The following is a 27529-nucleotide window of genomic DNA, read 5'->3' on the forward strand; positions in this document are numbered from 1 at the left end:
TTTTCAACAGGTTTACTTTGAACAATGTCAGATCTCTGTTGGGTGTGACAGAATGTCTTTGAGATTCTTATATCAGCCACACAGTAAGAGCCCAGTTTCACCAAATGTTTGTTTTTCTTTCTCAGCACATTCTTATCAGCTGCTCCTTATAGATCTGCTACAATAGTTTAAGAGTTTATTTTGTCTAGAACCACCAGAACCTCAAACCTAATTAAGTTTCTATAGTATAATAAGATAAACTAAAACAAGAATCCAATAGCTAATTTCCCTATTTTCCTTGACCTAGGAGGTGTCAGCTTCTAAATGTTCAGCTGATCAGTGGCTGAGTCTTGTAGCCAAAGAGTAAATTAATGAAAACAATACCATTTGTTTCTTTGCCAATATAAATTACTGTTTCTGGAAACCCTGCAACTGTTTGGCCAACATTTCAGTTTGTTCTATTTCATTTCTCTCAAATATATGTAGATTAAACAAGCCCAATTAATTGATAAATAATTCTTGCTTTCTAATTTACATCTGTTGTTATTTTTTCCTCAACAGGTTGGTTGATATCTTAATTGAAAGAAGTCAAAAGCTGGGTTGCTATAAGATCTCCTTAGAATGTAAAATGGAACTGATACCTTTCTACAATAAGTTTGGTCTTAAACAAGAAGAGAGCTGTAATTGTTTAGTACTGCGGTTCAGGGACTAATTTACTAAATTTTTTAAACATATCAAATTTGAATCTCAAAATTTTAAGAAAATATTGATGAAGCTTTTGCAGGATGTTTAAAGAAATCAATTTATATCGAAATACCATTCAGCTAACCATTTTCTCTTGCATCTCCAATTGCCAGTTGAGATATACTTAACCACAGAAATATAGAGAAAATAATGGCATCACCCACATTACAGAATTCTGTGTTCCTCGACATTTTGCTATCACGTGAAATTCTGTGAAATCTATTTTACTATTAACCTTTCGAATACCAATCTGCCCCAAAGCACCCCAGATTTTTTAATCCAAAATTCATGTCTTAAAGTGATCTAAATGAAAATCTTTCATTAAGATTTCATGTTAATTTATGTTCCAAATACCAGCTTAATATAGACCAAGTTATTTTAATAAATATTTCATAATTTTCCGAATTAATTGAAGCAAAGTATATTTCAAAAGGAATATGGTAACAAAAGGGTCAATATCCATGAGATGGGTTTTAACTGAATTTTCATAGAAAAAAAAGTAAGAACAAGGAATATGACCACTTTTATGCATGTATATATTAATTGTTAACCACACACACACTCTATACAGTATGTATATAAATAGTGCAGGAAATAATAAAACTACCATAATATAGTACAGTGTGTGCAGATTACAAATAATGTTAATAACTGTGTAATTGGGGAAGGTGTAATGAGAGTTCATTGAAGGGAGAGGGGCACTATCTTCAGCAGCAGGAGTAAATAACTTATATATTGTCATTACTCATTTAGAATGTAGCATCTCTTTGTACACTGCAGTGTAGGAACTGAACTCATTATAAACACCTCTTGTAATTTTTATGTTGTACATTTCTCTTCAATTCTTTTTATACATAGAGACTGTATTATGTGGATATTTTTTTTTTTTTAATTAACCGTTTAGCATTTAAACCAGCCATACTTGGCGCTATTCTACCTGTTTTGTGTTCAAACTGGCTATATCCAGCCTCTCAAACCTACCTTACAATGTTATTCTAAAAATAAACAATCACATCCAACCCGTCCAACCATCCAACCCGTCCAACCATCCAACCCGTGCTAGCACGGAAAACGGACATTAAACGATGATGATGATGACATCATTGAAATCTCAAAGCCACGAAATAAAGTAGAATTAATTCGAAAAAATATGAATAAATAAGCATTATATTTGACAGAGTGATCTGAATACTAAAGTGTTAATATATTCTCACATCAAAATAGGTGTATTCCTTGTTTTAGCCCTTATTTTCATATTCCATTAAAAACACATCTCAATTTATAACTGTGAAATCAATGATAAACAGATATTGCACCACAGAATTTTTCATCACAGCAAGATTTTTTGAAATATGGAATTTGTAATGTAGTAAATGCATATGTTTTCTCTGTTTCACAATTGCAGACATCTGATAATAATAAAAAAAAATTTTTAATGGTTGCGGAATAGCTTTTCAATATTAATTGATTTATTTAAACTCTTTGCTAAAAATTCTTCAATATTTTCTCAAAATGTTGTTTCAAAATTATTTTCTGATAATATGCCTTTGTCGGTTGGTTGGAGTAATGAAGTTGTGTCCTTGGGAATATAGCTCATTTTCACATTGGGGATATTATTTATATTCAGTGGGAGGCTTGGTGCATGCAATTATAATGGAGAAAGAAAGAATTAAAAATGTATCTATACCACCATGTAACCCTGTGTCATGTTAGTGAACTTGAATGATGAACTGAGTGACAGAGTAAAAGAAAAATCAGATGTTGTGTACAGCAGGACTGCACTTGTATGGGCAGGTGCTGTGTATGGAGGACAGCTGCATAAAGATAGGGTTGAGTGCTGAAAGACTTGGAACAGTGTAGTAACAAATGATCTCAAGATGTCATATCTGATGAAGTTGATGACAGAGGACCATGTTGATTTGTGATATATGTGAAGCGCCTTGTCTTAAAAGTCTCACTGCTCTATGTGGTCTTTGTTCAAGGTAACATGTAGAAAAGAGGGCAATTACAAAGGATGGTCTAGGGTGAAAGAGAAGGATCATGGAACTTAACTGGTCTTTGTGGGATTGTGTAAAACAGGAGGAAATACCAGCAGAGGAGAGAGAATAAATTGCTGTAGAATACTAGAAATTAGACTGCTCGGTAAAGTGGCATGGCAAAACTGACAAAAAGGAATAACAGGAAAGATAGTTGCAAGAAGCAGAAAACATAGGTTGTAGGAATGATACTATAATACTGTACCTCATTGTCAGGGAGTTTGCAGGCTCCAAAAATAACAGAAACTTAATCTGTCAAGGATCAGAGTCCTCCTGTTTACAGAAAAAGAGCTTAGTATCAGGTCCATTTACACATTACTGAGCAAATTTTTCCCATTGAGAAACATCATAGAATGGGACATAGAGTTCTAGCAAGTTTTGTCAGATTATTTGATGGAGCTTAAAAGGCCTTTAAGAACATCCACACGGAATCACTAAGGAAGATCATCAAAGACTATGATATTCCCAACAGTATTTCAACATCTTCAGGAATCTGTACAAAGATTCTTGCTGTTATAATGAGACAAATATTGGCCTTCTGAAAACTTTAGCATCATTATTGGTAAACATTTGTACTGCATCTTCTTGCATTTTTCTTCCTGCTAGAAGTTAATTTAGTGATAATGAAAGTAACTGAAGGAAACTGCAGGAATTTGGTAGAGGGATATGATATATATATATATATATGTGTGTATGTGTATATATATATATATATATATATATATATAAATAAATAAATAAATAAATGGAGTTAAACGCAGGTGTTATTCAAATTCTTTTACTTCTGGCATATGTTTCGAAGACAACATTGGTATTATTCCAAAAGGAATAAAATGGTGTAAAACAATGTAATCTTCTCATCAGGGAAAGAAAGAAAGAAACCAAACTCATCAATAAGGCATTTTAACAGGTGATGGATGTGTATAATTATGAATGGAACGCTATTAAGTTGTTTTTTTTAAAAACGTTAAAAGATATAACGTCAAAGGTAGCCCTATAGAAAGAGAAGGGATAAAGGAAAGAAATAAGCAGAAAAACTAATAAGGAGAAATATAGAGTAATATGTGAATTAAAGGCTTGGAAATAGATATATTTGGTAGAAGTGAAATGTAAGAAGAAAATCAATATTCAAATTATATATAATGGTAGATATCACTTATATGAACTAAAGGTATACTTTTAGTTCATATAAGTGATATCTACCATTCTATATAATTTGAACATTGATTTTCTTCTTACATTTCACTTCCACTAGATATATCTATTTCCAAGCCTTTAAGCTTTTATTTTAATTCACATATCGCTCTATATTTCTCCTTTATTAGTTTTCTACATATTTCTTTCCTTTACCCCTCCTCTTTCTATAGGCTACCTTTGACATTATATCTTCTAACAGTTTTTTTTAAAAAAACTTAATAGCGTTCCATTCATAATTATACACATCCATCACATTCTGTTAAAATGTCTTATTGATGAGTTTGGTTTCTTTCTTTCTTTCCCTGATGAGAAGATTATATTGTTTTACACCATTTTATTCCTTTTGGAATAATACCAGTGTTGTCTTCGAAACATGTCAGAAGTAACAGAATTTGAATAACACTTGCATTTAACTCCATTTATTTATTTATATATATTATATAAAATATTTCACATCAACCCAGAGTTTCTACCTTCACAAACAGGGTGTTACGTCCTTATTACTTGTGTGATTTTTTGCTGCCCTGGTAACTGTTTATTTATTTTTTCCATGTTAATTGTAAACAAGGGGAAAATACACACATCCATATATATATATATATATATATATCATCATCGTTCAATGTCCGCTTTCCATGCTGGCATGGGTTGGACGATTTGCCTGAGGACTTGCAAACCAGATGGCTGCACCAGGCTCCAATCTGATCTGGCAGAGTTTCTACAGTTGGATGCCCTTCCTAATGCCAACCACTCCAAGAGTATAGTGGGTGCTTTTACATGCCAACACATACACACATCATTACAATGTTCATGGGGTTGCAGTTATTAAGGAGAGAATTGAATACTGGGTGAGTTTTGCATTTGAAGAGAAATATTAAAAAAAAAAGATTAAATTTGTGAAGAAAAAGTTCCTGTGCCTGCTTGACTCCAAACATTAAATGTATTATACCAAACAGGTCCAGCCAAGCTGGACATGATTTGATGTAGAAGCCAGACAAAGTAGATGGAAATACTGTTGCAACCTTAAATTCCAGTGGGTAATGATTCAGCATAGATTTGGAAAGTACAATGCTGTTAATGTTAACATCATCACCATCACCATCTTCACTGTTTTTATGTCTGCTTTCCATACTGGCATGAGTTAGATGAATTGCCATGGCTCAAGTACTTATTGGGAGCCCTTCCCTCATAAACCGGTGCCCTTCCTATGACCAACGATTTACAAGGTGTATTGAGTACTTTTTATCATGGCACAAGCTTTGGAGAGTCGTCATGTTCTTGTCAACATGAGACTAGAGGCTCATCTCAAATCTGCTTCCATTTCTAATCATTCCCTAACCCCTTTATGGAGGGTACTAGTTGTAACTGTCCAACCCATGCCAGCATGGAAGGTGGACGTTAAACAATGATGATATATATATATATATATGTGTGTGTGTGTATGTGAGTGATAAAGAAGTGCTGATCATTCAAAGTGGATGGAACTTGTAGAATAGGGAGACCCAGAAAGACATGGAACAAAGTACTGAAGGACAACCTCATGACACTGAACCTTTCTGAGGAGATGACAAAGGTCCAAGATATCTGGCACTGCACTGTACTCAAGAAGACCTGTCCTCCACAGCAGAACTGTTAATGTTTTTCTCGCTGATGAAGAGGATTGGCCTGCAAGACCTTGTGCCAGTACCACGTAAAAAGCACTCGTGCTGCCACCATGTAAAAACTCTAATGCCGGTACCACGTTAAAAGCACCCAGTACGCACTGTAAAGTGGTTGGCTTAGGAAGGGCATCTAGCTGTAGAATCCAAGCCAAATCAGACTGGAACCTGGTGCAACTCACTGGGTCATCAGCTCTGGTGAAACCGTCCAACCCATGCCAGCATGAAATATGGACGTTAAAAGAGAATAATGATACACATGCACACACATAGATGCTAACCTCCAATGCTACCCCGAATTTAGCATTTCACCCTGCATACATGGGTTGTTGGGTCTTCTCCTGCAAGTCCTCAATATCAGTCAGCACTGTCCTTTGTCATCTTTTTCATGAAATGTAAGAACTTGAGAGCAGGTTTCACTAGCTTGCCCCAAGTCTTCCTCATTTTTTGTCTTCCACAGGTTCCATTCACTCTGACACTTTCTTATACAGCTGTCATCCACAATATACTTCACATACAATACCAGTGCTGTATTCTCTGTTGCTCACTACTTCTGATTCCTCTTAAACCCAGCTTTTCTTTCAGCTCATTTCTATTCTAATGTTCATGCACGCTGACATTACAGCAGAGCATTCTCACTTCATTTCTTTCATAAATATTCTGCATTCAAGCCATCTCACTGCCATACCTGTACATTAAAACTTATACATATTGAAAAAACTTTGCATAAAAATATATTTATTACTAACAAATAGTGTACCATATACGTTCACATATAAGATACTTTTGCATAAACTGCTTCCAAGTTTAACAATTATGGGAAAGGAATCATGCTTGAGCTACACATAAGACACATAACCACTCATAATCACTACAAATAGAAAATATAAAGACTTGTGGGCCATTGCAACAGATCTGGACTTGTGGGTCATTGCAACAGATCTGGACTTGTGGGCCATTGCAGCAGATCTGGGCTTGTTGGTCATTGCAACAGATCTGGACTTGCGGGCCATTGCAGCAGATCTGGACTCGTGGGTCATTGCAACAGATCTGGACCCATGGGTCATTGCAGCAGATCTGGACTCGTGGGTCATTGCAACAGATCTGGACTCGTGGGTCATTGCAACAGATCTGGACTTGTGGGTCATTGCAACAGATCTGGACTTGTGGTTTATTTGAGGGGTATTGTAAAATTCATGATTTTATTGCTATTTGACGTGTTAATGTTTTCAAAAGATCATTTCTTGGAATTGATAGAATATATGAGGGTTCATTAATCATCGGAAATTGTTCTAATTTTTCTGCTACACGGCCAAAAGCTGGCCACCTTCTGTCATGCACTATTCTACAAATACATTCTAATTATTTTTTACACTGAAAGAATAAATCAACACAATTCTATATTTGTGAAAAATTATATCATATTGTTTTGTTTTTTTGTTTGCAACAGGATATTTTTATTTAACCGAAATAATTATAGAGCTAATGTAGAAATAGATGAACAATATAGTGACAAAAACACAGAGACTAAAGTTGAAATAAATAAGATACTATGAGTAAATATTGTATCAATATTTACTTTTATGATCACTAAGTTAACACTGGTACACACAGGCTCTGAACATTCACATTTACTCTCACTCAATGTGACAACAATGTTTCACATCTGCCAGTTGCATAAAATCTTGTAACACCATCTGTTGAGCTTTAAAGAAGCTAATATTTTATTGGTTAGAGAAACACTGACTTGATATAGTAACAGAAAATAACTTAGTGTTCAGTATACTTTTTGGTGACTGGTTGATATCCTTCATAAAATCGCACATGAAGGGTCTCTTGCCAAATAATAGAATTTTAACAGAAATAAGTGGCATACATAATAATTCTGTCTCCATCTCTGGAAACTCATCATTGAAAAGAGGAAGTCACAGTCCTAAGACAACATTCTGCATCCTATACCATGACATATTCAGATACCTGTTCCATTGGGATCGTTTCTGTTGAATCACTAAGTTAAAGGGACGTAAACACACCAACACTCATGGTCAACGGTGGTGGGGTACATATAAAGACACGAAGACACACACATATATATAAGTATATATACGTTTATAATACAAATAAGAAAATGGAGGAACAAATTCATTTCAATCATCAACTTACAGATATTACCAATTCATATTATTTATTAACTACATAAATAGGAACATCCTTTGTTTTGTTTTGTTGGATTTAGATGTTCCTATTTATGTAGTTAATAAATAATATGAATTGGTAATATCTGTAAATCGATGATTGAAATGAATTTGTTCCTCCATTTTCTTGTTTGTATTATGAATTTGAGGTAAAATATTTTACCTTCACCTATCTGATACAATAAATGAATTAATTGCATTGCAATTATAAGCATTTATGTATTTGGCATTTGGGTGCTTCACCAGCAGTATATTGGATAACTGATATCCCATAGTGGATTACACTCATAACCCCTATCTCACTTTGTACTTTTAAGTATATATACGTTTATATATTTGTTTTGCAATATTCCTGATGTGAAATCATGTGTTGTAACAGATATTGTTATATTTCAGGATGGCCATTTTTTTTTTCTTCACAAATAAATACACACACTATATATTCGTTCTTCACTTGTCTATCGTTGTTCTTATTGTATGTCCATTGTCCAAAAATCTTTTGTCACACATCCCATAACCGCTTCAGCTACTCATCTCACGTTTAGAATGGACTAAACAGAGCAGGAAATATAGGGGATGGATAGTCGTTGAAGAAGTCACAGGATGTGTGGCAAAAGATTTCCAGACAATGGACATAAAATCAGAACAATAATAAACAAGTCTCATATATATATTGTGCGTGTGTTTAGTTGGCAAGGAAAAAGAAATATAAGATATATGTGCATGTGTGTGCATATACTTGATGGGCTTCTTTCAGTTTCTATCTACCAAATCCACTCACAAGGCTTTGGTCAGCCTGAGAGTATAATGGAAAAAAACTCAAGGTGCCATGCAGTAAGACTGAACCTAGAACCATGTGGTTGAGAAACAAATTCCTTACCACAAACCCACACCTGCACCTTCACAGCCACACCTGTCAATTTTTTTTTTTAACATTTTTTTCAATTTTTACATGTCATATGTAAACTTTTTGGGGTGTTACTTGTTTACTTTGTTAAACGGTACTAACATCTTTCTTTCTCTCATTTTTCTCAGGATAAGATAATGAGAGTTCCAGGAAAAACTCAATACAATACAGATAGGGAAAACAGTTCCCTGTATCTGGATATTACTAGATGGATCCAGCCAGTTTCTACTGGTTTTGCTGATGATATTATTTGCAGAATTTCTAAGAGTGGTAAGCTTAATTTGAACAAGATAGTTACCAGTGCAATAAAATTGCACATTGAAGGGCCTCTTGCCAGATAATAGAATTTTAACAGAAACAAGTGGTATACATAAGAATTCTGTTTCCATCTCTGGAAACTCAACATCTGCTGCCAGTTCTGTCGATTCTGGAGTTTCAAGATGTAACATTGATTAAAACTGTTCCGTTAAATCAACCAAATAAATGTAACTTATCATCAAGCACTGATAATTCTGCTCAGTCAAGCAAGCCAAGTCAATCCACCACATCTATAGTACAAGCTGTCATCAAGAGGGAATTCAAACAAGTTGTTAAATGTAAGATACTGTGTGCCTTTCATGTTGTCTACAGGCACCACAGTTGGGACAGTTCAGGCGGTATGTCAGAATTGCTTCAAGCAATGTTCCCTGGTAGCAGTATTGCCAAAGAATTTTCTCTCGTCAATGAAGCTAAGCTGCATTATAAATCACAGCTTAACATCTTTTGTTTTTAGAGCAGATACCATGAGTGAATTAGCACCAAAAGGCACTAGACTGCTACCCAAGTTTGTGACCTGTTTTGATGAGTTGTTTAAAAAATTCAGTTTTTCAGCACAACTGGATATTCATATTATTTATTCTGATGAAGTTACCAACAGAATCAAGTGAAATTATCTTTGATCCCAATTCATGCGGCATTTGAGTGAAAGAGTTGAGTGATTTTTAAGGAAACATTCATAAGACTGGATATTGGAAACAATTTGATGCAGTTATCTGTAGATTGTCTGCATGTCAACTGGGCATTCCATGAAGAATTTGAATAATATTGTTTATTGGAGAATCCAAATGCACCATCACTAACGATTGTGATTCATTCATTCCACCTCCTTTCATTTGTTCTCCACAAAACAAAAAAAAAATCACCAGTCTCTCTCAAACACTTTTTCTATATTTCATTATGCTTTTAAAATGTGCTTATTATGCATGAGATTTTTCTTGGATTTCATAACTCTTAATGCTGTGTATTGTACTTAGGTTCTTATAGGAACAAATGCAGTATTTTTTATATCATAAAAACATTGTTTCTGATAATTTTTTTCATCTTTACTGTTATGACCAATGTGCAGACTTTCCTGTATAAACTTGCCTTATAATACTAAAATTTAAAGTCTGTTAGTGTGTTCCTGGATTTTTGAGAAAACTGTACATTATAGCAATAGAATGCTTCTTACTAATTTACTCTTTACCTCAAATATTGATATCTGATGAAAGGCAAAGTTAACCTGTGTGGAATTTTCGCTTAGAATATAAAGAGCCAGAAAAAATACCACAAACAATTTTTGACATGCTAGTGATTTTGCTAGCTCATTGCCTTCTTTTTGCATAAAATAATTTTGTACATTTCTAGGCTCTAGACCCTCAAAGTAAAAGTATTTTGTTACTCATTATATCAGTATGACAAAGAAAATTACTTCTGTTGCTAAACAACTGTCAATAAGAAAATGATATACATGCAAAAGACACAGAGATATATATATATACATATACAAAAACAGACATACAACAAAGACACTCATGAAAACAAACACACATACACATATAATATATAATTTTGTCAGTGAATACCTTGATGAATAAGGTTAGCAGTTGTGAACAGATAATCAATCTTATGTCTGTTATGAATAGATGTTAAAGTTTAAATACATGGACAATGGATGCAACATTATTTCTTTTTGTTACATACTCTTGGTGAGGAGGGGGTGGGGTTTTTTTTTTACTTGTTTAGGAAATGATATACAATAATTGGTAAAATATGATTTAAATTCATAAACCAAAGTATAATTTTATAAGTTGGTAATGTCTTATGTACTTGATGTGAATGGTGCCAGGTAAACTTGTAAATAAGTTTTGAATAAATTATCTCAAGTTTCAAAAATGGCATATTTCCTTTTTTATGAGACTATGACTCTTCAATTGCATTGGCATATGATGCCACACCATTGGGATCCACATGAATCGGTGAACTGAGAATTCAGGTTGGAATAGCTATTACATAAACTATTAGCTTCATGTAATTGACAACATTTATCCATTATAGATGCAAGCATGGCACTGTGTGGTAAGTAGCTTGCTTCTCATCCACATGGTTCCAGGTTCTGTCCTACTGTTTGGTACTTAGTGCAAGTATCTTCTACTATAGTCTTGTAAGTGGATTTGGTAGAGGGAAACTGAAAGAAGCCTGATGTATAAATGTATCTGTGTCTTTATTCCCTGTAACTGCTTGACAAATGGTGTTGGTGTGTTTACATCCCTGTTACTCAGTGGTTCCACAAAAGAGATCAATAGACTATCAGGCTTCAAAAAAATATGCACTGGGGTCAATTCATTTGACTAAAAATTATTTTGTGGTGCCCCAGCATAGCCACAGTTTAATTACCAAAATAAATAAAAGGTAAAAGATAAAGATTGGTGTTTATTGACAATTATTAATGGGTTTTCACTCTGATTCATGGATTTCCATTCAATTTCTCTCAATTACAACCAATCCACCCGGTTTTTATGTGTATAGGAGGTATGCAGACCAAATGGAGTGCAGAATATCGATAGATTGAAACATAAATCATTGCTTTTCCAATCTAGATTCACTTCTTTAGTTCCCTCTCTATCTATATACTACATTTATTACCTATCTCTTTACTACCCACAAGGGGCTAAACACAGAAGGGACAAACAAGGACAGAAAAACGGATTAAGTCGATTATATCGACCCCAGTGCATAACTGGTACTTATTTAATCGACCCCGAAAGGATGAAAGGCAAAGTCGACCTCAGAACATAGCAGCAGACGAAATATCGGTAAGCATTTCGTCCGGCGTGCTAAAGTTTCTGCCAGCTCGCCACCCTCTACATTTATTACCATTCTGTGTCTCTCTTTATTCCTGTAAATTGGTTGAATGGTTGCAATCATATTGTAACAACTTTTGAACCAACATAATTTAAAATGTTGGTAATTTCATAAAAAAACAATAACATTTCAAAGAGGCCTCTCAAAGACACACTGACTGCAAGAAGACTCGGCTACCTGTTCTTCAAAAACTAATGTAAGTGGCCTCTCCTTTTTTACTTTTCTCCCAACCAACCTAGTTACATTCAGAGTAAAGTATATAAATCTATATAGCTTGGAAACAAGGTTACTATGACATTGATGTGACAGCTATCAGTGAAACCAAGATTTTTCAAGATATATTGACAAGTAGCTATTTTTAGAGTGTAAATATCTTTTAGTAGTCAACCTGGGTCAGGGAGTATTAGTCTAGAAAGGTCTACATCTAAACTTACAATCTTAGATAGTAAATTATTAGTGCAGGATGTGATGGTACCTTCAGATTAGTAAACTGCTATATCTCTAAATCTGTTTATCAAGTCACTGGGTCTCTTAATTCTAAAGAACCATGTTTACCATTCCTTGATAAAACTGGTTCTGTATCTGCATCATTTACAATGATGATGATGCTTCTAATTTCATTTTTACCATCAAGTCTATTGTAAACTATTTGCTCAAATATGAACAGGAAAAGATTCAATTAACCTGCCAACATATGTCAATTTTATCATTTCTGATTTGTTCAAAAGAGAACAGCTGAGCACAGACATGAAATAAGAGCAAAACCAGAATCTACCTTAAGAGTTTGTTTGGTGCTGAAATTTAAATAAACTGAACCAAAAACTGAACAAATAGAAAATTCACTCATTTCAAGAAGAACCAACTACAGAAAATGATACAAATATTTATTTAGTGAAAAATAGTGATATTTTATTCCATGGCTCATTTATGTGACACTGTTAGATAACCTTTGAACAGTAGTCAAGGATAAAAAGCATTAATTTCCAATCGGTGGGACAGATATCCAATAATTACAGGTGAAAAAAGGTGATGCAGAAACAAGTGTACTGAAAGAAGTTTAGTAATGTGTTGTGACCATTGAGCAGTTATCAATACTATTTAAAAGCATTGGATTTTACTTCAGAGTTCATCAGAGGAGAAATTATAGACTTATTAACACAACATAATAGTTTATATATTTTCCTGGAAAGTAAGCTATATTTCCTTTATAAATAATGTTACAGAGTGTGAAGTATACTTTTTGAAAGAGGATTACAACACTAAGTGATAGGGAAAAGCAGCAAACAGCTATTTGGAAGGTTGAGCAGAGTGATGAAAATATTAATTACACTGCTACCATTAACTGACTGATTTGCATATTTAATAAATAATTAACTCCCAAAATATTAATTAGGCTGCTATCCTTATCTAATGATTTATAGACTCCTAAATTTATTGATTAGACTGCTATCCTTATCAATTGATTTGCATATTTAACAATTAATTCTGAAACGTATTTCTACATTCTTTTCTTAAACACAAAAAATATTTGTGATTTTCTTTGGTTAAAAAGAATTAATTATCATAAATTTAGTCTATAGATTATCAATTTGGATAAACTTCTTAATAACCATTAATAATAAAAATATATCAAAATAATTTTAAAGTGCCCTACAAAATTGTATTTGAGAAAATTTTTTTTTCACAAATGATCTTTTTTGTTCATTTTCAAAATATTTTGATTTTTAATTTTAAAAGCTAGATTAACTGAAACAAAATTCAGTAAATGTTCTCTTAGCTTCAATAATGTCAGTCTTTGAATGGAGCTGATTTGAAAGAAATTCAAAAAAAGATTTGGTAAATTCCTAAATATTTCAAAAAATTATATTCTTAACAACAGTTTGAGTCAACTGAAGGTAAAGCTGGAGTGATTGTAAAATAATTGTAAACATGGACATTGGAACAAAAAGAGGTTTAAATAATCATAATAATAAACTACATATCTGGAATAATATTGCACTAAAACGTCTTTATGTATTCCTGAAGACTTATTTAATAAACTCCACTTGGTGCATGGCATATAAGGATCAGAAATGTACAGTCATCCTACATTGGTGACTTATGAAATAAATGGAGAATCAAAGTGGGTAGGTGGGGGTGATATACAGCATTTATCAAGATGTCTTTTATCCTGTCAGTTACCAATACACTTGGCTAATTATCAAGTTGTCACATAAAAATGACAAGTCATCTTTCTTAAGTAGAGAAGTATCTTAAGAATTTTACTCATGGTACAAAACAGTGATTAAAATTCTTCAGATTGCTGAGAGCAGAATACGGAAAAAAAAAAAGATCATATGATAGCTGTATCATACATACACCAAAATAAGAATTAAAGCAAATCAGTCAACAGAACCATTGTAACCAGATGACACTAACAAGGATAGTTGGAAGATAGTGAGAGGGAGACATCTAGACATAATTTACGGGAGTTTATCAGGAGCTTCTGTTGTACAAGTTAATGCCACTGCTGTCTCATGTAATTCAAGCAATTTCAGGTTCTCCGGTTAAGAGTGAAAGTATCATACTGAAATGAAAATTAAATGTTATATTACTTTATGAGTAATAACATCATCACCATCATCATTGTTGAATGTCTACTTTTTTCGGCTCGCATGTGTCAGACAGAATTTGTTAAAGTGAACTTACATGGTAGGAGGCCCTTTTTATAATTTTTTTAGATGTTATGAATATTTCTCCAGTTCACATGCTTTATTGATATATAATAAATATTGTCATGGTTAAGAAGTTTGTTTTTCAACCATATGGATTTGGATTCAGTCTTAATACATGGCACCTTGGGCAAATGTCTTCTAATATAACCCCAGGCCACCCTAAGTCTTTCAAAAGGATTTGGCAGACAGAAACTGTCATATATATGCTGAGCTGCTAAGACCCTCTTCGGTCATGACTGACCATGGGATTGCACCTAGAAAGTTACCCTCCCAGGCACAAGTCCAGGCAAGGTTGTTTATGGAAGACATACCGGCCTCCCCTCTCCACACCACCAGTGTTATCAAAGGGAAAGGCAACGGCCGATACAGCTTGGCACCTGTGACTTCGGAACTCATTTCTACAGCTGAGTGAACTGGAGCAATGTAAAATAAAGCGTCTTGCTGAAGAAGACAACACGCAGCCTGGTCTGGAATTTGAACTCACAACCTCACGATTGTAAGCTCGACGCTCTAACCACTGAGCCATGCGCCTTCACTGTCATATACATGTATGCATATATGTGTGTGTGCATGGATGAGAAAGTTTGTATTTTATTTGCCTATATATATATATATATATATATATATGAATGTTCACTGATTATAAACTATAGTCATTTGTTTACAGTCCACCACAAAAGCACATCATTGCTTCTTAACATGTGCAATCTTTGTAAACAAAAGGCTTGTTCATATGGTGTTGTTTTTTCCAGTTCTACATATAACCATCTCTGGGGTTTGCTATAGCAGATTATTACTTCATTTGATAGTAGAGGTTGATGACAAGAAAGGCATCCAGCTGTAAAAAAACTGACTCATGCAAACTTGGAAAAGTAGTCATTACAATGATGATGAAATCAAAATCATATGTAACTCATCAATCTTTAATGGTTTTAAACATCAAATTCATTTGTTAATGGTGATAATAATAATAGATATCATAGTTGAAAGTCTTGGAAAGGAAACACATTTGAGAAAGAAAAAGTCAGAAACGAACAAGCAATTAACTGAAAGAACATTTTCCTGATTAGAACAACCACCTGCAATATGGACACAAAACTGACTGTCACAAATTCAAGCAAGGAGCAATTTGTAGTAAAACACAAAGAACATGCTCTTTGATTCAGCACAGAAAAGATAATTTAACCATCAACTAAATAATGTCTGAAAGAGTAGACTTAAGTTATTATCACAGCAGGCCTTTCAGAATACAGTGACTGGTTATGAGTTACTGGTGAACACACAGATGTATGTAAACTTGGCATGGAAAGTATTAATGGAAATGGTTTGTGGAACAGAGAGAATTAGAAGTATTAGGTTTGAGAATTATAACACTAATACAGTTCTATATTTAAGAGATGAGAAATTATTTACATTTTACAGATATTTGTCCTCATCTTGTTTGTTGTTAACACAATGTTTTGGCTGATATACCCTCCAGCCTTCATCAGGTGTCTTGGGGAAATTTTGAACCTAGGTTCTCATTCCTAAGTATTTTTCAATGTTATTATAATTATAGAATAGAACTCGGAATCTTGGGGTTAGTAGTCTGCACTCTTAACCACTATGCCATATGCCAGTGGGCAATTATGGAGTGAATTTTAGAGCTTATAAATCTAATATTTTCCTATCCTTCCTTTATATCAACTCCCTTATGCTATTCATATCTGCACTCGATCTGCTTAGGAGTTTGTTGTGTCCTAGCATGTGCTGCTTCTTTTAGTTTTCGTACTTTCCAGTGGTGTTCTTCATAATTAGAGTGGATAGTATGTTTTGGGGGTAGTTGTTGCTTAATAGCTTGTTATTGAGCTTGATCATTTCTTCGTGGTGTACTGATCACAATCACAACTTATATTCTTTGCTTGATATTTCAGGCACTAAGCAATCCATCTTTTTAGTGTATGAATATCTCACTCATGTTAGACAGAAGTAGATTTGTATCTTGGGCATACAAACTCCAGTTTGGAATTGTTTTTGAACTGGTAACACTATAGCTATTGTGCTGTCACAATTTATGGGTTGACATCACTTTCTGGGGAGTAAAAAAAACCCACTCAAGACAGAAATTTAATGTTAAAAAAAAACATTAGCAAATTATTTGTAAATATTTTGTTAGCCCAGCATTGTTTTTGTTACGTTTTTTCAAAATGGTTTCTATAAAATTTTAACTGATATCACTTCAATATTTTATCTTTACAATGATTTGCTAATGGTTTTGTTGGCTTCAAAACAATTATTCCAGTATCTATTTCTAAGACAGCAAAAACTATGAGTTGTCTCCTAGATATAACCTCAAAGATTTTTTTGCAATTTTATATTTCCACAAATAAACATCATCATCATTATCATTTAATATCCACTTTCCATGCTGGCATGGACTGGACAGTCTGACTGACGGCAGGCAAGCCAGAAGGCTGCACCAGGCCCCAATCTGATCTGGCAAAGTTTCTACAGCTGGATGCCCTTCCTAACGCCGGCCACTTCAAGAGTGTAGTGGGTGCTCTTAGGTGCCACCGGCACGAGGGCCAGTAAGGCAGTGCTGACATCGGCCATACACAAATGGTGCTTTTTACATGGCACTTGCACAGGAGCCAGTCAGCGGCCCTAGCAACAATCATGCTCGAATGGTGCTTTTAATGTTCCACTGGCACAGGTGTCAACCAGGCGGTACTGTCATTGGCCACAACAGCAATTTCACTTGCCTCAACAGGTCTTCGCAAGCGTAGTTAATTATCCAATGATTGAAGGATACTCTTAAATAGGCTGGTTATACAGCAATGGCATAGGCCATGGGTAAGGTCCCACTTGGCTTGCCAAGTCTTCTCAAGATCTCTGTCACTTATTGTCTCAGTGAGGCCAAATGTTTGAAGGTCATGCTTCACCACCTCATCCCAGATTTTCCTGGGTCTACCTCTTCCACAGATTCCCTCAACTGCTAGGGTGTGACACTTTTTCACACAGCTATCCTCATCCATTCACAACACATAACCATACCAGCGCAGTTGTCTCTCTTGCACACCACATCTGATGCTTCTTGATTGGCCTGAGGCTATAGTAGAAGACATTTGCTCAAGATGTCATGCAGTGGGACTGAACCTGGAACCATGAGGTTGGGAAGCAAGCTTCTTAGCACACAGCCACGCTTGTGCCTATGTATAAATGATTTTCAGACATCGTGAAATTGCTTTTTTGTTCTTTTAGTCAGACTCCACAAGTAAAAGGTATGAGTAATGTACAAGTGTATATCCAATTTTTCAAGGTGTTGAAGAGATGTCTCTTCCTTGAATAGCAAGCACCGTATATGTACATTAATTGTGCATTTTCCTTGTTCAAATAGCAGTAAAATGCACCTATCAATGACACTAAATATTAGAGCGAAGTAAAATGAGTCATGGGGAGACATCTTTGTCACACACTCATGACAGGACATAAAGAATTAAGCAGTCACAACTTTCCCAAAATATTTTTTTAAATAAGCAAAAGTAAAATGAAAATGTTCTTTTAGTAAATCAGGTTTGCATTAATGCTTTCATAGAGAATATTTTAAGACAAAATAACAGAGGGTCAGGACCCATGATTAAGAAGAAAATGATACTCACTTATACAGGAAGACGAAAAAGAAAACTAAATGAAACACTAATTTTATAAGACATTCTCTCATGCAGTTCTTAAGTTGCTGTCTGTTGTGAATTTCGGCTGGATCATACATTCCAATATTTCCAGAAGGTATGCTAACAAATCTGAAATTGAGAAAATATTTTTTGAAATCAAACACTGAAGGATGAGGAGTTCAGTTCCAATATTAGAGATTAAACCTTTTGTTACTCTAGTTATGGTGAGATACACTGCCTTATTTCAATTCGTTTGAAAAGCAATTAAAGAATTTATTGGAATAACTTTGTCATTAATAAGCTGGTGCTTGTAATATATATTAACATGAAATTTTAAATGGGAAATTTTAATTCAGATCACTTTAAGACGGGGAATTTGTATCATAGAACCAAGCAAGGCTTTAAGTGGGTTGATATCAAAAGAATTGATAGCATTTGTGAGAGAAATAACTCCTTTTTAGCCCTTTCATTACCAGCCCGGCTGAAACCGGCTCTGACTCTGTAGTACAAATGTCTTGTTTTCATAAGTTTTGAATTAAAATCTTCCACAAACCTTGATCACAACTTATGTTCCTAACACTAGCTGAATGATAACCAAGTTATTTTACTAAATTCTTTGTTATATATAAAATAATAGAAAGAAACACAAAGCATCTCAAAATAAATACGGTAACGAAAGGGTTAAGGAGAAGTTCATAGAAACAGATTAAAATTAATGTAGCTTATAAGAAATGATATTAAGATAATTAATAAGATAGGGGTGTCAGAACAGAGGTAATCATTTTTTTTATTGATAGAGATAAAAGACATTTAAAATAATAATGTACTTTTAACATGTTTAATCTTACTTGCACTCAGTTAAGAATATAAATATTGGTTTCAAAGGTCAGCAAGTTCAGGTGAAGGGTTAAGTTGATTACATCAACCCTTAGTATTCAAGTGGTACTAATTTTATTGACCCCATAAGGATGAAAGGCAAAAATCAACCTCTGCAGAATTCAAACCCAGAATGTAAAGATGGATGAAATGCCACTAAGCATTTTACCCAGCGTGCTAGTGATTCTGCCAGCTTGCCACCTTAGTTAAGAATATAAATATTATAGTATAATCAAGATTATTTACAATTGACGGATAGGTGTCCTCACATTGTTTGTTGTTTCAGCTGATGTACTCTCCAGCCTTCATCAGGTGTTCTGGTGGAATTTCAAATCCAACCTTTCATTCAACTAATGGGGTACACCATTCTCATTCCTAAGGTATGTTGCTGATGTTATTTTTCTGTTGATATTACTTTCTTTTTCAAGTCCCTGCTTGGGATTGAACTTAGAATCCGAGGGTTAGTAGCCTACGCTCTTATCCACTATGCTATATGCCCAAAGGCATATAATATCAATAGAAAAATAACATCAGCAACATACCTTAGGAATGAGAACGGTGTACCCCATTAGTCAAATAAAGGGTTGGGTTTGAAATTCCACCAGAACACCTGATGGAGGCTGGAGAATACATCAGCCGAAACATTGTGATAACAAATAAGGCAAGGACACATTCATCCATTGTAAATAATATACATAATTACTTGTCTCAAAAATATAGAATAGTGTAATCAAGATAACTTGAAAGTTTTTGTATAATCAAAGCAAACTTTGGGAGCATACAAATTAATTCAATAATCATCCAGTTCACCTCAATCAACTGATATACTTTCAAGAAATTTAATTAATACTTTACAAGTAACCCGGCAGTTGCCAGTGCCGCTGGACTGACTCCTGTGCAGGTGGCAAGTAAAGAAACAGTTTCGACCCTGTGCTTGAGGAGACCGATTAAGTCAAGTACATCAACATCAAAAATCAATGGAAATTGTAGTTGTGATCCCTGTGCCGGTGGCACGTAAAAAGCACCATCCAGACGTGGCTGATGCCAGTGCCAGCCTTGACTGGCTTCCGTACCAGTGGCACGTAAAAAGCACCAACCGATTATGGCCATTGCCAGCCTCACCTGGCACCTGTGCTGGTGGTACGAAAAAAGCACCCACTACACTCACAGAGTGGTTGGCATTAGGAAAGGCATCCAGCTGTAGAAACACTGCCAGATTAGACTGGAGCCTGGTGCAGCCGTCTGGCTTCCCAGATCCCGGTCAAACCATCCAACCCATGCTAGCATGGAAAATGGACGTTAACGATGATGATAAGAATTTTGTATGCTTTTATACTGTTTGATTGAAGGCCAGAGCCCACAACACCCCTCACTACCTTCATATCCATCCAAACTGCCTCCACTTAGAGATAATCTTGAAGAAATGTGGATGCATGTATAAATATATATAAGCCATCCTTTATAAATAGTTTATTTACCTCTGAAAATATACAGATGAAAGACATAAATATTGGCCAGATTCAGTTTAAATGGGACAAGGAAGTTTCGTGGTAAATATAATAAACTAATATAAATACAAAATATACAAAGGAACTTATGAAAAATACATGACAATAGGTTAAACTGTAGGAGCATTCATGTTTAAGTTGTACAAATGGGAAAAAGTGAAAAAGATATCTCACGTGTAAATCACCCAAGCAGTCATTGCAGAATAGAGACAAAATAAAATCCAGTGGCCAGAGATTATTAAACTGAATGATACCAAGCCATGGGCAACTATTTCTGGTAACACCCACTAAAGAAGAAAAACAAAGAAAGTTTATGTATTTGTTTTACAAGATTCTTGATGTGAAATCGTGAGTTGAAACAGATATTGTTATATTTTGGGATGGTCATTTTTCTTTTTCTTTTTTTGTTAAATAAACACACAAATACTATATAGTTGTTCTCCATTTCAGCTTTATTATTGTTTATATTTTAGTGTCCCTTGTCTGAAATCTTTCATGTCCTGTGACCTCTTCAGTGATTCTTCATCCCATGTGTCTCCTTCTGTTCTGTTTGAAATCTTTCATTAAATAGAACAGAAGGAAACACGTGGGATGGAGAGTCACTGAAGAGCTCACAGGACATGTGATGATAGATTTTAGACAAAGGACACTAAAAATAAGAACAATAATAAAGCTGAAGAACAACAAACATATAGTGTATGTTTATTTGGCAAAAAACAAAAAACAAAAAGACCATCCTGAAAAATAACAAAGGAAGTTTAGTTTACAATATATTTAATAAATTCATATTTTGATAATACTGACATCTTGTCACATAATATGTACATAAAATTACAGCTCTGTAGCAGTAATCAAATCATAAAATTCTTATGCAATAAAATCAATTATAGGGAAATCAATAATACACCAAATATTGCATTGATACATTCAACAGAGTCGTGGTAAGATAAACATCAAAAGAAGTGAGAGATCAACAGGTATTAAATGTTGTTCTTGGTCAATCTGGTTTCTGGAAAGAAATAAATAGCTCTTCACAGGATGAGCTTTTTAGTTAAGCTAGAAAATGTATCAAACGCATGCATACAGCATATACCTGCCTTCAGTAAATTTGGATTTACAAACAGGATAAAATCCTGGCTGTTATTAGATCTCCACTTCACAAAAGATCTCGACCATGACAGATTAAATTCATTAAAATATTAAAACAAGATACTTCAAGAACAGCTCCTCACGAGATGCATAGTTAACTCTGTTGAGTCTAATCTTAACATATTTCACTGGAAATCAACTAAAATAAAATTCTTCAAATTTATTTGGATAATTTGTTTTTCTCTGCGTAAAATAACAGCAGCAAACTGAAGCTGTTTAAGAGAAAAATTGTAGGAGACACTTTCACATGAATTCTACAATAACAATGTGGTGCTACTCTTAAATTCTACCTAATGGTGCCACAAGTATGACGATACTTACAAATGAAATATTGTTACGCTTGAGAAATTAAGCATAAAAAGTTTTGATTAAGAAAGTAATTTTCAATTTTTTCGCGAAATTCTTAAGCAAACGGGTACTTGAGGCAGGGGAGATAACTTTCGACTAAACTCATTTTGTAGCCTAACAAAAGAACAAATCGAAATAGTTTCACTTCGTAAAATCTATATGACTTACCTTGTTTAATTTTCCACAACACGATCTTGCATTTAAATAATCACATTCTAAATCTGAGAGTGTGATAACCTGACAATGAAGGAGAAATAACAGCCAAAATATTCTACATACATAGGTATCAACAGCAAAATAATGGACAAATATATAAACTGAAGACGGTTCAGCGGTTGATCTTTGAGACAGATTTTGAAGTCTTTTGTGGCATATAGTTGTGAAATTATGAATGTGTAGTATCTTTAACAAAACAAAAAATATTGCTTTCAAAACTTCACTCCTTGTGGTGGATACCTTATTTAAATAGATTCATTAAAATATTTCGTTTTTACAAAATTTTGAGTCATACAAAAATAGTTACAACGAGATAACTTCTAAGTACCATCCGATTTGCTACGTCATGTTTTGAAAGGAGTTAAATAAGCGTGCAATAGAGTTTTATCAATTTTCAGAAGTTGTAAAAACACTTTATGCAGATATTGAAGCAGATGTATGGATCGGTACATTGTTGACAGTGAAGAAATCTTGCTCGAAATTCTACTGTTTACATCAGCCGACTCATTTGTGACTATTGCAGACGTTAAAATCAGCATTGGTAATTCTATTGTTGAATGTTATGGTTTCTTTTATTTAATTATTACTTTTTTAAAGTAAGCTTAAGTAATTAAATGATATGGCAGTATGGTTGAGCCACCAAAGATGTGCGAACAGCTAAGAATTAGCGACAGGAAGAGCATCCGGCTATATAACGAGGCTCCAGCAATATATCTATCTAACCCAAGCAGGCTTGGAAAACAGATGAAAATGAACAAGTGAAGAACACATCGTACATCATCAAGGAGGGTTCGTGTCGGAAATGATGGATGCTACAAGTTGTTTTAAAGTGTTTACAATTTTGTTTCTTAGAACTGCAACCAAGATACCCTTCCTCCATTAGTTCTATACATTGGAACATCTGAAGAAATCAATAGCTGTGCATAAAAATGACTTGATAGATTCACAAGTTGAGCCAATGCAAGAAAGACTCCGTGTGTATGTGTATGCGTAGTATCCACCCCCCCCCCCAAAAAAAAAAAATCTGTCATTGAATGTGGGAGAAGGGTCTTGAGTCTTGACACATATTAATGATAGAATAAGGGAGTTAGAGACAACTCTATGGATACCCTGTGATGAAGGAAGCAGAATAGTTCGTTTTCAAACAATAGATTAGTTACTTTATACACTTTGACTCCAAACTGTCAAGTCCTTAAACTGAAAAATATTGTCTCAGTAGATAATGGAGTCATCACATCTTAAAAATTTGATCCGCATTTGTTTGACTTCTGGTTAGTCACTGTATCCTCACACTCTAGTACATGCATTGCCACTGGAACCAAAATAATGTGGTTTTGATTAGATTTGCTAGTGCCTCCCTCACCACTCAAATTAACCACTTTGTAGTAATATCTGACAGTTCTTCAATTTGTAGATATGGTGCAGTCTACATACTTTTAGTAAAACTACATAACAAATCACAGAACTTATGAACTCCAAAATAATCTAGAGATAATACTAGAGGGAGAAAGCCTTTACACAATAGCTCACCCTACAAGAAACTGTAACCAAATCTTCTTCAAATACCACCCTACTATCTTAAAGATGGTTCGATATACAGGATATAGGTTTGACAACTAAATGACAATTTCAACTTGGTTTGCTTTCGTCTAGTTTCGGTGCAGTTAGAACTATGTTACTCGTTTTAGTTGGTGTTTATAAGCACGTTAGGCTTGGATAGCATATGGAGGGGGAACTATTATATAGAATATTGCATAATTTTACACATTTGAAAGCATATACAATTGATTTTTCAGTGAGTTCACTAAGATCTAGCATTAGAGAGCGTGAAGGTATACAGCATCTACTTTAGTCACCGAAAGCAAAAAATTCAATGGAATCAACTAGTATGCCTAAAGTAACTTTTAAACATTTTGTAGAATAAAAACAATGATTTAATTTGCAGTGCGCTTACACAGGCAATAAATTCACATATTATCAATATAGAATAAGTTTCCATTAATCATTAAAAATGGTTAAAAATTTATATTTCCTAGAACTTAAGGAGGGGTGGCTTAATATCAGTTGTGATAAGAAAGGACACAAGTCTATCGCAAGTGATTTTACCCTGACAGCGGTTTCTCCCGCCAAGTAGAATTACTTTTCCATGAACACAAACCAAATACCGGATTTTTTTTCTTACGAAACTGAATCCCCAATACGACTCTTCATTCGGTCCTTGGAATTAACGATTAAATAAATAGGAAGCGCATAATGTTATAATCAATTCAAGACGAAAGATTTTGTTTAATCGAGATCATTAAAATAGTTGTAGGAAACCTGTGTAAAATCTCAATTCATACAATGTTTATATGAAAAACAACTTGACATTTCTACGACGAATACGTCAATTAACTTATATACAATGTAAAATAATACACACGAATAAAACAGTATGAAAAGTTAATAAATTTAACATCAATATAACAATCACAAAATATTATATATATATATACATATATATATAAAATATTAGTAGGGAGTTACGAAATAATCGATCTATTTGAAGATTCCTTCGAATGTTTTTACAAGTGCGACCAGAAATATATCAGCAGCTTTAGCGAATTTTAAAAATAACGTAGAATAAACTTTAAAACAACGAAATTTCAGATATAGGGAACTATGTGAAGTAAAGCGTAAGTGTGTATTTAAAAGGATACAAAATAAACTGTTAACGAGAGTAAAAGAGCGTCATCGAGGAGAGCAAAGATAAAAACAAGCGAGTCCGACACCATTTTGGCAATTTGGTCCGAAATCACGCAGACGAGCGAGATTTCAAATGAAGGCTTGAACGAGATTTTGATATTTATGATGGAAGAAATAAAACTAATTTCAGTGATTTGAAAGACTTTTTTTACGTCAGTTTATTTATATTGATTTTAAATTTTAACATAAAGCCAGCAAGTTCGGAGGAGTAGATAAGTCGATTATATCAACTCCAGTGCGCAACTGGTACTTAGTTTATAGACCCGCGAAAGGGTGAATGACAAAGTGGACCTCGGGGGAATCTAAACTCAGATCGTAAAGACGGACGAAATCCCGCTTAGCATTTTACACAGATTTCCTACAACTCGCCGACCTTCCGTTTATCAATATGTATTGGAAATGAAATAGTGTTGGTTGTGGTTCTGCCAAACTGTGAGAAAATTCATTTAGATAAAGTAATTCCTTGGTAGTAAAAAAATTGGGTATCACTGCTGCCCTGTTGACTATTTCTTTATTTTTAAATATTCAAAGATATATAACGGGGTATTTGGACAAACATTATGCATTCCGAAGCTGCAATGTGAAGCTAGTTTTATCCCTGGTTCAATATTATAGCCATGATTTGCGTTCCTATTGTAAATTTTTAGTGAAATATGCTCCTCTGGTTATTTGTCCTACTTTAGTGTGTCTTAACTAACAGGCCACCAGGAAGAAAGTTAAACTACTTAAGGTGGTATTAAGTGCTGCAATAAATATACAATAATTTTGAAGTTTTTAATTTTGTATCTGTTACCATTTTATTCTATCTTTTTCCTTATTTTATACTTTATATAGTGTTAAACTTAAAGAAAAGCTATACTGCCACAAAATGGACGGTGGATGTAAAATGGATTGTATATTATTTAGGTAACGACCTTCAAATAAAAGAAGTTGTAGGATTTGTAGAATCATTGTGTGTGTGTATGTATGTATGTATTCGCTGGAGTCAGCGAGACATATGCAGAAAGACAAAGATAAAGGTGTACAAGGTATGTGTGCTCCCTTCTCTTCTCTATGCCTGCCAGACGTGGGTCACATATCGATACCACCTTAAACAACTGGAACGTTTCCATCAGATGTGCATCAGACAGATCTATGGCATTAAGTGGAAGGGCCGCATCAGTGATCTTGAAATATTGGAAGGCTCTCGGTGTGAAAGTATAGAAGCTCTTGTGTTAAAGCAAAGGCTCAGATGGAGTGGTCATCTGGTCAGAATGAAGGATTCAAGGATGCCAAAACAACTCTTTTATGGAGAGTTAGCTAAAGGAGATCGACCTCCACATAAACCAAAAAAGAGGTATAAGGACTTGCTGAAGGCTTCCTTAGGAGATGCTTGCATCTATTCTGACACATGGGAAGGCATAGCTATTGATCATAGCAGGTGGAGAAGGATTGTGCATGAGGGGATTGCCACTTTTGAGAAATCTTGAGTTGCACATGAGAAAGTAAGGAGGGATGTCAGGAAGGGCATTGCTGTTACACTTCCAGAAGGGAAGGGTCTTCCTTTGATGCTGACATGCAATGTCTGTGCAAGACCCTGCCTCAGTAAAGCTGGACTCAAGAGTCATCTTTGTAGTCATAAAACGAGACAGATGAGTGATAATCTGGCCACTGGTGGTGGTGTAACACACCATACTAATCATATCTGTTGGGCATATGGAAGAGAGTGTAATTCGGCAGGAGGACTTAAACGACATGCAAAGGTAAATGAAGCCCAGTTACAACTACAGCCAGCTATTACCAGTAAAGGTTTTAGTTGCCAATTTTGTACAAGTCATTGTAAATCTTTAGCTGGGCTAAAAAGTCACATTCGATCACAGCACCAGTAACAGTTAAGCTTCGTGCAATGGCCATACTTGATAATGAGGGAGCAGCCATAATGTATGTATGCATGTATGCATGCATGCATACATGCCTGTATGTATGTATGTATGCATGCATGTATGTGTCTAAGTCTTTGGCAGATCACACTGACTCTTCCTAAGGAGACAATCCAGGGTTGACTAAATAGTTTGCCTTCAATATGGCAAATCATGGGCCACAAAGGATGACCACAAGCAAAGTTTGATTCCTCAGTACAAGCCAGCCCTTGCACCGTATAACGTACATGTAATTCAATAATTGATCCCTGCCTACACAAAAACATGACCTAAATGCTGCTGGCTAAGAGAACAGTTGTTAATATATTGAAGGGAGTTTCCCTTATTTACAACATTGTGCTGTACCTCTCTAGAGCACCTTTTTACGACTAGTTTCACTTTTCTCACAGCAGTTAAGTGTTTTAATCCTGGACACAATGACAGCCATCAAAGTTCAATCCTAACCCTTGCAACCCTGCTTTGACCCCATACAATCTCTGCCAGTTGTTCTTGGTTTACTTTACAACTATTCTAAATATGTAATTCT

At 34.6% G+C, this 27529-nt stretch overlaps 2 protein-coding genes across 3 annotated transcripts in view; one reads left to right on the plus strand and one right to left on the minus strand.

Annotated features, from left to right (window-relative positions):
• LOC115217561 (glucosamine 6-phosphate N-acetyltransferase) overlaps positions 1 to 10516 on the plus strand; it is a 42692-nt gene extending 32176 nt beyond the window's left edge. Inside the window, exon 6 of one of the 2 annotated variants that reach the window (XM_029787299.2) lies at positions 8845 to 10516. In XM_029787299.2, the coding sequence (XP_029643159.1) occupies positions 8845 to 8854 (10 nt within the window). In that variant the 3' untranslated portion in view covers positions 8855 to 10516. Of the gene's footprint in view, positions 1 to 540; positions 2421 to 8844 lie in introns of those variants that run through there. The other variant, XM_029787298.2, reaches the window with a different exon arrangement.
• A 2232-nt stretch (positions 10517 to 12748) lies between these two features.
• Positions 12749 to 25173, minus strand: LOC115217562 (protein cornichon homolog 4). The gene is made up of 5 exons (XM_029787300.2): positions 25039 to 25173; positions 22292 to 22360; positions 20801 to 20913; positions 18231 to 18371; positions 12749 to 14444 (listed from the first exon to the last, which is right to left on the minus strand). Exons 1-5 carry the CDS (start codon positions 25111 to 25113, stop codon positions 14402 to 14404), a joined length of 441 nt encoding a protein of 146 aa, XP_029643160.1. The 5' UTR covers positions 25114 to 25173; the 3' UTR covers positions 12749 to 14401.
• Positions 25174 to 27529: the final 2356 nt, after the last annotated feature.

The sequence above is a fragment of the Octopus sinensis genome, linkage group LG11, assembly GCF_006345805.1.
Source record: "Octopus sinensis linkage group LG11, ASM634580v1, whole genome shotgun sequence".
In the NCBI taxonomy this organism is placed as follows: domain Eukaryota; kingdom Metazoa; phylum Mollusca; class Cephalopoda; order Octopoda; family Octopodidae; genus Octopus; species Octopus sinensis.

Coding starts and splice junctions, on each gene's coding strand:
- LOC115217562 (XM_029787300.2), bottom strand. CDS start 25,113: ATGGTGTCGGACTCGCTTGTTTTTATCTTTGCTCTCCTCGATGACGCT. Junction 22,361..25,038: donor TCTCGTTAACAGTTTATTTT/GTATCCTTTTAA, acceptor CTTCATTGTCAG/GTTATCACACTCTCAGATTT. Junction 20,914..22,291: donor GTTGTGGAAAATTAAACAAG/GTAAGTCATATA, acceptor TTTCTTCTTTAG/TGGGTGTTACCAGAAATAGT.